Source organism: Cygnus olor, chromosome 3, assembly GCF_009769625.2.
Source record: "Cygnus olor isolate bCygOlo1 chromosome 3, bCygOlo1.pri.v2, whole genome shotgun sequence".
NCBI classification, from domain to species: domain Eukaryota; kingdom Metazoa; phylum Chordata; class Aves; order Anseriformes; family Anatidae; genus Cygnus; species Cygnus olor.
In genome coordinates this window covers 32,271,628-32,280,832 of record NC_049171.1, presented here as the reverse complement: position 1 = coordinate 32,280,832, position 9,205 = coordinate 32,271,628, and the positions used below count along the sequence as shown (strand labels likewise).

At 38.8% G+C, this 9,205-nt stretch overlaps 1 protein-coding gene across 18 annotated transcripts in view; it reads right to left on the bottom strand.

The window, feature by feature from the left end:
* Nucleotides 1–208: 208 nt before the first annotated feature.
* The window catches only part of RIMS1 (regulating synaptic membrane exocytosis 1), a 317,035-nt gene continuing 308,038 nt past the window's right edge, over nucleotides 209–9,205 (bottom strand). For all 18 annotated transcript variants that reach the window (XM_040552091.1, XM_040552071.1, XM_040552073.1 and 15 more), the window contains 4 exons: nucleotides 7,524–7,636; nucleotides 4,731–4,832; nucleotides 3,513–3,652; nucleotides 209–3,159 (listed from right to left, as the gene is read on the bottom strand). In XM_040552091.1, the coding sequence (XP_040408025.1) occupies nucleotides 2,941–3,159; nucleotides 3,513–3,652; nucleotides 4,731–4,832; nucleotides 7,524–7,636 (574 nt within the window). In that variant the 3' untranslated portion in view covers nucleotides 209–2,940. The remainder of the gene's footprint in view (nucleotides 3,160–3,512; nucleotides 3,653–4,730; nucleotides 4,833–7,523; nucleotides 7,637–9,205) is intronic.

Sequence of the window (9,205 nt, the reverse complement as noted above, 5' to 3'; positions counted from 1 at the left end):
GTTCTTTTGCTGTTACATTTTGTGTGCTTAAGGGGGGATCGGAAATGCTAAACTTTATTTATTACTCAGGATCATAATGGGAGAGATATCCTAGTTTCGGACACATGAGACTTATGAAACTAAGGGGTTTTGCAATAGTATAACAAATTGTATATTTAAACAGATCACTCCCACCACACAGAAGCAGAGATATAACATGCCTTTTCTCAGAGATTTACCATGTTTAATTATCCTTTTTTTTTTTTTTCAGTAACTTAACCATGTATTCAGTTAAATAAAGTAATAAACAAAAGTGTTCAAAGTGAGGCAATATTGTCTTTATGTTATTTTTCAGTTGTGATCAGGTATCTGTGGGACATGGAAAACTAAAATCAAACAACATACATAATCTTTGATTCTCTAATAAAATTTAGTGCCAAATTCTGCTCTCAGGTAAATGTCTATACAGCAGGATCCATCATGGCATTACAGTACAATGGCATTTTTCTCGGTTTAAAGAGTGCAAAAGTTCAGAAGTTGTTCACACGTCTTAAAGGCTTGTCACACACCAAATACAGAGCTGGTGTCTGGCTCTGACACGTACTGCCCCACTGATCTAGTGCAAGCAGACACGGCATCGTTCAACACAAGTAAACTGACTGGATTTCACCAGATTGTAATTTGGCTAACTGACTTCATTTTGCCTGCTTTGATGAATGAGAGCACAATTTGGCTCCTTCCACGGTGAAAAGGCAGCCAACCAAACACGACTTTCACCAGACCTCAGTTTCTGGCCCCAGATTTCAACATACACTATTATTACATCGATCAAAAGAACCATAGAAATCACTTATCATTTTACTGTTCCTTAACACATTTCACACAATCCTGCAGCGAGCAGAATCACAGATGAACCTCAGAACATACAGAGAGCACAACTACTACACTGGACATGAAAAGGAAATTTTATTAAACATGTTTACATAACATGAGTTGGAAGTTCATTTAAAAGCACAGGGGAGTGTTAAGACAAGTGGTCAAAATAGAAAGATGCTATCGAATTATAACTAGTTGTTTTTTGGCCACTAAGACAGAACAGGATCTAGTAGTAGTGCACCAATACTTGAGTTCTTCCTGCTCAGCAGGTCGAGCAGTAATTAATCTGCGCCCTACGGAAAGATGGGCAGAGTAATTCCGACGTGTTGAGTAATAATAAATAGTTCACTTGGTGCAGGCAGTATGTCTATGAATTAAAACCTAGTGTGTACACAGTTTCTACATGTGTTACAGCCCCACAGTAGGAATCTACACCAAAATATTTATTAGAAGGAATTTGGTCCGTACTACATCACGTTTTCCATAGGGTAAAAAATAAAGTCCATCTATAGACATTTAGCACCAGACTCACAGACCTAGCCTGGCTAAAACCTGCAAAATGTCTATAAGAAAAATGGATGGCTTAGATTTCTTGGTTACTTCAGTATAGTAATTACGAGCAAACTGTACAAGTACATGCAACATACAAGCTGGCCTATGTGGAACTAACATACATTATTAAATAACCTTTTTCATCTCTTTTTACAAAACGTGCATGCAGCTTTGAACAGTTCCAAGTCATGCTGCTCTATTTGTGTGATCACAAAATTGAATGGCCTGTAAAAGGAGGGGAAACATGTCAATGCACCTGCAGAATCTGCAGTTTTTAGCACATTTACAGAATATCACAAGGGATTTCAAGGCCAAGAAGAACTCAAATGAATAAAAAGCAAATTGAATTTTGACTTTTTTTTTCTCCAAAAAGTAAGATATCTTGCGTTAAAAAATCAAGCTTTGTGCTTGCATCAATCTCAAAGAAATGTAAACTAAAATTTGATAAAAACATTAGTAAGTGCAGAATATTTCAACTGGAATTTCCAGTGAAACACTGAACAACTCATACCATGCTCTATCCAGGGCAGACAAGTGCGTCTAAAGCGACACACATCAGAGAAGCCTGGGTACAGCTGAAAGTGTCATATGCTCAATCCATTCCTGGTCAACATTTTGGGAAGTCAAATATACATTTATACACAGAAACGTAAATATTTCCTCTCCATTTCTAGGAGGAAAACTGCATTACCAGTAACATATTCAATGTCAAAAATTAAGACTAAAGCTGCTTTATACCAGTTCCCAGCATTAGTTGCAGAATTCTTCAAAATTCTTCCATGCAAAACATCATAAACATAAAAGTTATTATATATAATGCAAACATATCTGCTTTTATTTTACAAAGAAAAAGTGGCACTGTGATGATTAGTTATTTTTAAGAATATAACCTCGATCGGTCATTTGTTCTGGGTTCCCACATGAGAGACTTTGAAGCACCAGAACCGAGAAACGATTTGAACTTGCTGGAATTGTAACTGTGGCTGTTGAACACTTTAACGATGCTTACAGAGATATGCTTCAGCCCTTTTGGTTTATTTTGTTTGGTTTAGAAAAAGAAAGGAAGGGTCTCTGTTAGCGTTGTGAGGACTTCTACAAAACTAGCAGAATCACATGGCAAAAAACTAGTGGAAGTAACAAGTACAGAAAAACTGCTGAAACACCAGGAAGTTAACACTGCTTGAGGGCTCTGTCAAAAGGTGAAGAAATACAACATTGTTAACAGAGTGAGAGCTTCCAGTTTGGCTCATATTTGACTTAATTTGAATCTAAAGGTCCCTCTTTCTCTTTGTTTGTTTGGTTTTGGATCAATATAAGCATCAGTGATAGTTGCTAATAGATTGGCCATACGTGATATATTTTTGTTCTGTCAATGTAAGCTGTCTCTCAACAAACAACTCAGACATATTTTTGGATAACTACTACAAGCAAAAACAGAAGTGATTGTCTCTCTCCAACAGCGTTTTTTGATCGTGTGAGTATCTGGTTCCAATCGTTATCCTGGGTGGTGTTCTTATTAGACAGCACCTGCTACTATGACCTAATGCAGGGAGGCCCAGTTGAGCTTTCCAGAGATGACTGGGAGGCCCTGCGTGTCAGGGGAGTCAAGGTTGGATCCACTAGTGATGAAGGTGGAAATAATTTATACCAGCCTATTACCACACTGGACAGATCCAGTTCCTCCAGAAGGATCTGCGCAACTCCCATGAAGCATTTGTGATCCATTCGGCCATAGTCTCCCCAAACTATTACCTGAAAGAACATAAAATACAGGTTCAGCCTTGTCCTAAAAGCCACGATCACTCCTGCTGTATTTCATGATGTGTATTGTAAGGAAAATGTTATTCTTAAGGGTGAATGATTTCTCCCTCTTGTGGGAAAACGTAATGGCAGGACAGGAGCGAGAGTCAACAAAAGAGAAATGTTTAATACAGCCAGACATTTCACAGGTCTGAAACCACAAGCCACAAGGATGTGTTTGCTGGTATTTATAAAATTAAATGCTTAGCGAGTTGGAATGGGTTTACGTATATTGCTTAAACTTAAGTAAACATACAAGTGCTTTACCAAATGATAGCCTAAAATGGGATTAAGAAGCAACTGACCTGAAGGACTTTACCCTGTGGGCTTTCATCAAAAACCAGTGTCTGTTGGTACAAAGGATCAAGGGTCTTCCGTGCAATCCTTGTCTTCTTCTTAGCTATACATGCTCCATTTTCCAATAAATACACTTTGACATATGGAGCTGCAAACAGAACATCACAAATTTTGTGTTTGAACTTAAAAACTTCTACACTGCACATCTGAGCTGGAGGACAAAGGCCATAGCAGGAAACTGAGTAGAAAGAACATGACACACGCTATCCTCACTGTATAAACTGAATGCAATTACGTTCACTAAATAAATGACACAGACCATAAGATATCAAATCAATTTTTATAAATCTTGAATTTTACAATCCAACATGTTACTAATAACAACTGTTTTTCACACCTGTCATTCTACACTTTCCTTTGCCAGGAATTAATTGTCACTGCTAGATAATCTGGAGTCTCTATGTATGCTCACAGGTCAGAGATACACTGAAACAGAAGACTTTGATATTTCATTGAAAGGAATATTTAAAACTAAGTCATTCAGATAACACTGACTCTTTCATCTTCAGCTCCTGAGTAGGTTGTGAAGTACCATTTTGCCAAAACATTATCTAAAACAACTGTTCTACTTGTTACAGTAAAGCAGTGGTTGTAGTGGTGATTATAAACCTCTTCCGAGACAGATTTCTGTAAATAAATAGGACTCAAAAATGTCCTTATAAAATGTTACAATTAAATTTCTTTCATTACACAGGTTGTTGACACTGGCACTAGCATCACCTGCAAGCTTCTTCAAGCACTGCTGCACACAGAAGACCATGGCATGTGGGTCTACTAAATTGCTTGTTCAAAGCACATTCATCTGTTCTCCATTTCTTATTTTGATGTGGAACAAACACAAAGGACTTCATCTACATCAACAAAGCCTCTCTGAGAGATATGACTTGCCTAAATACATGGAAATATTTCTGCAAACGTTCCTTCCAGAATGAATTTTAAGTTGCTGAAAATCATTCTTTGGAAGGTAGCAAGCAATTAGTAGATGCAAGGTGGTAAGAAGTGGACATTGGTAGCAAGGACATATCCATACACACGTTCTTTGTTAAAAAGCAAACCAAGCAAATGCAGTTATATCAAATGAGGAGCTTAAAAGTCCCCAGTCTCCACTTAATCTGCATACTTCATATTCTTGTTTTCTGTTCATATATTGTCTATTTGTCCCTTACCTGGGGTAGATTTGGAGCCAGGTTTTTGCGTGAGGCCACGGGCTCTTATGACTTCTACTTCTAACTGACCCTTTTTATCCACCATGCCAATCTGGATATCACCTGAGAGGGAGAAAAAAGAAGCTTGCATTTTAAAGAAGCAGAACAGCCTGGGAGATTGGGTATAAGAGTGGGAAACAGACTGGTGTGGTACTAGTCTTCTGCATTAGTGTGCTTGTCACCTCTCCTCCTGTTCCCTTAAATTTCTCCATCCTTAACCCACTACTGAAAGATACATACTTAGCAATATGCCCTCTCTTCATGTACATTTTATACCTGAACTCAGTATGTCTGATCCATGGGGACAAGCAAATTTATAGCAACACTTCAGTATCACCACCATACTTTTGATTTTGCACTGTGAATTTTTTAGAGACTTCCTACCCAGGACTGCTGCCCCAGTGTGCCAGTCACTGACACACAGTGCCCTGGCAGTGATCCCATGCCCAGACAGCCTAAAACCCAAACTCATGTTCAGGTATCCCCTCAGCTGGAAGTTTCTACCTCCCAGCTGAGATGCAAGAGATGGCAGTGCAAAGGTTCCTTGTCTGATATAACAGGAAGGAGAACTGCTGATAGAATTTAACTTTGAAACCCTCTGCAACTACAGTTGTCTGACTGGACCCCCAGTGTAAGGCAGGTACACCAGCTGGATGAGGTGCATAGCCAGAGGACGATGCCCTAGCCTCGTAGGGACTTAAAAGAGGTCTTCTTCTGCAAAGGCCTCTAACAAGTACAAGGGTGACAATTCTCCTGTTTTTATCAATGTTCCATGCCCATTTTCAGTGTGAATAAAACGATGCAACATGCTAAAATAATAGCTTGCTTTTGCCACCATTCAAACTGCTGAGTTCTGACAAGAGATATTTCTTACATAAAAAGGAAAGGGCTTTAGCCTGAGACAAATAAAATACAAGAAAAGTTACCTTAACCACAGTTCAAAGTATTACATCTCTGTGATTTTGTATATTAGGGAATTAGCTGGGCAGATATCTAATACATCACTTAGAATCAAAAATACACAATTTGACACATGAGCTGTGTGAAACCTGTGCAAATAAATGAACTATCCATATATCCATGCCACAGCTGAGTATGGCTGTATTTGAGATGTAAACTCCAAATTTCTTAAAACAAAGCAAAACCCCAAAATAGACAGTCCTGAACTACATAATTTGGGATTTCAGATTTAGAAATACAGCATTTTGAAATTAACCTGGCATGAGATTTTCACATGCTTGTCTAATGGTAGATTGAAGCAGTGTTTATACCCTGGTACTTGAGGTACAACAGAGAAGCAGGGCATATTTCTAGCTATCAGACTTAGCTTGAATAAACAGAGCTCTGTGTTGTGCTAAAAGCAGTCTAAAGGAAAATTCCAAGACGTTTTAAGACCACATCTTAGGATCGCACATCCAAATAAAAACATGCTACAGGCAACCAGAAGGGGGAGCAACAATACAAACGTTTTCAAGTCATCACTGGCAACTGCATGTAGAAAAGCTTCTGAAAATTGTTAAAAAGCATGACAAAGTGCTTTTTTGGGGGCTGAAACCTGAGCATTTAGTAAATAAAACGGTTCTAAGAAGTGAAAATGAATGTATTACTCAAGTCATCTGCAGAAAAATATTTAGATTAAAATCAAGAGATAAAGGAAATCTAGATCCTTATACCAACAGAGCCATTTAGATTTTTATTGGGCAGATAGTCTACCAATTATCTTTCTTTCAAATTACAGAAAAAGTGTATTTAATAACTTTGGTGCTTATTAATGCATTAAGCAAGTAGCAGTTATCTGGACTTTTACAGCAACCCTTGCTTTTACTCAAAGCATCAAGAAAGTCTGTCTCCTTCTGCTCATGAGCTGGCAGAGGGACACACTCCTTTACAGTTTTTCTGTCTCTTTTTCCTCTTTTTTAGCAGCATCTCAATAACCTTCCCTGAAGCTCACTCTTCTGAGAGCGCTGGACTAAAGCACTGGCCACTTATGATTTCCAGCATTGTTGCAGGCATGGATCAAGTACTCCTCACTTATCATCCTAAACATGTAATATGTGAAGCATGCCTAAGAATTGCTCAAGTATGAGCAAAAAATTATCAAACCTTTCCAAAGATACATACACAGCACTGTGCCGTTGCACAGCACATACACTCATAGCCTATTCATTACCAAGATAAAACTAATGCTACTATAAGGAAATCCAGACTGGTTTGGAGTACAGAGAAGATCACTGATAGTTCCAGGCAGCTGCTGTAGAAAAGGATTTTGTCTCCTCCATTAGAAGCACTGGCTTTATCAGCAGCTGATTACTGGGCATTGCAAATGTGGGCTGAAGTTTCAGATTCTGGGGTTACTTCAGGATGAACTAAGCTTGGACAAGCAGAGTTTGGCAAGAAACTGTCCATCACATTCAATATAATCTGTGGCAAATATAAACCTTGAACAGCTGAGATTTTGCAGTGAGCTACAACTGGAAAACCCACAATAACTTTTGAGTGGGAAGGAAACTGAAGTCCCTATCTTCAAATTGCAAATGAGATTAGCAGACAACTCCATACATATAGCGCAAATACTTTTTTCCTTCCATTCTGGATGCTAGCATGCTAGGTATACCAGTGACTGGATATAGGACTTTTGTGTTTACAGTGAAGGAAGCCACTTTGTAAAAATCTTTTTGGTGCTGTAATCTCACAGTGTGTGCGATAATTATTGGCTAACTATGCATCTAACATAGGAGAACATATTATTCTTACCCATGGCAGGGGTTGCTAGCGTTTGCCGGCCTACTAACTGTGCAGGTCCAAGTCCATCAAGGAAATCACTAAACTGACTGTCAGCACCCAGCCGTACTCCAGGAAATATTAAGCTGAAGGAAAATAAAAGCTGGTTAAGCATAAGAACAGGATTAATTTCCATTGTCCTACAGTATCTACCCAAAAAGTACTTCTTACACAAGGTGAGCAGCTCAGGACATGCAACCACAAACTGCTCTGCAGCAACAGAAACGAGCTACCTCTCAAGGACCCCAAAGAAGTAAAGTGAAATTCTGCGTGTGGAACAAAAGTAGTTCATACAAGTAGTTCTTGCTAAGGAGCTCTCCAGGAGCAGCAAAGAGCCTGACAGGTGAATAAACTATAAGTGACCTCGTATGGCAGAACATAAAAAGCCTCATGAAATTTAGGAGCCTATTACTCATTCCTGAATGCTTGATTTATTTCGTAATACATACATCCAAAGGCCATCCGCATCAGTTAGGATAAACAGGGAAAACCAATGCATATGCTAAATTAATCTGATTGTTGCAGCTGTTTAATGAAATCATAAACTGGCAAATAATGCTAGTGTGGATGAGACCTAAACCTAATGCCGCTCCCTAGCCAAATATTTTGGTAGCCACATCTGGATCTACAGTGAATGCCCATCCCTCTTTCAGGACTGAAATGCAATGCAACAACACAGAATACACATGCTTTTCCAAGCTGCTTTCTTGTATTCCAGAATCTCCACTTTTTTTTTTTCCAATACATATTTTTTTTTCCAATACATATGCTCTCTCCAAACAATAACAGAACAAAGAAACAAACAAACAAACAAACAAACAAAAAAAGGAGGGAGAATGATCCATGATGGGAAAACTCAGCTTCAACTTCCTCATCACAATTAGGAGGAACAGAAGAAGACTTTGAACTAAGTCTAGATAGCGTCTTACCCAACACACCAGCCAGCATTCTGCATCTGCTTCTCTCTCAAAAGAAATTCCCTATTAGACTCAAGAACACAGTAACAAAACTTCCTAATTAAAGCACCTAGCGTGAAAAGCTTTGATTTCCACACATCAGATTTACGTGATCCATTCAGTTCACAGTAAAAATTCTCTGCAAACCCTGGTTAGTTGAGTACAAGATGTCCATGCTTCTATTCAAGACTAACTACTCTTAACAGTGTTTCCATGAACATACAGACTGCCTGTAACTAACACTGGCCAGAAAATATCAGCATTGTACTTCTCATTAGAAAACTCTGATTTTCCTAAAGGTAAGCTTTTCACAGAAGTTTAAAGAAATCTTATTTACAGTTTCTTTAGATGGAAGAGGAGAACCTGGAGGCCTTCAGTTCAACCATCAGCCCACTGGTAATGGCAGTCACCTAACACCAAGGTGCAGGTTCAAGCCCTGCGCCCTGCCTGACAAGACACCCAGCCTGCTCCTCTGCCCAGTGGTGCTTCCCATTCACTCTTGCTGCTGCTAGGATTGGTTTCTTGTTTGTTTCTTTGGCCTTTTTCCCCTAAATGCCTGGTACATTTTGGTGGGGAATTACTAGCATTGAAAATCTTCACTTCAGAGTGTTCTCATTTTTCAGACACTTCTAACCTTACAAATAATAATGACGGGTGTGAGTACTCTATTCACCGTAATGTGCATTAATTGCAACTCAT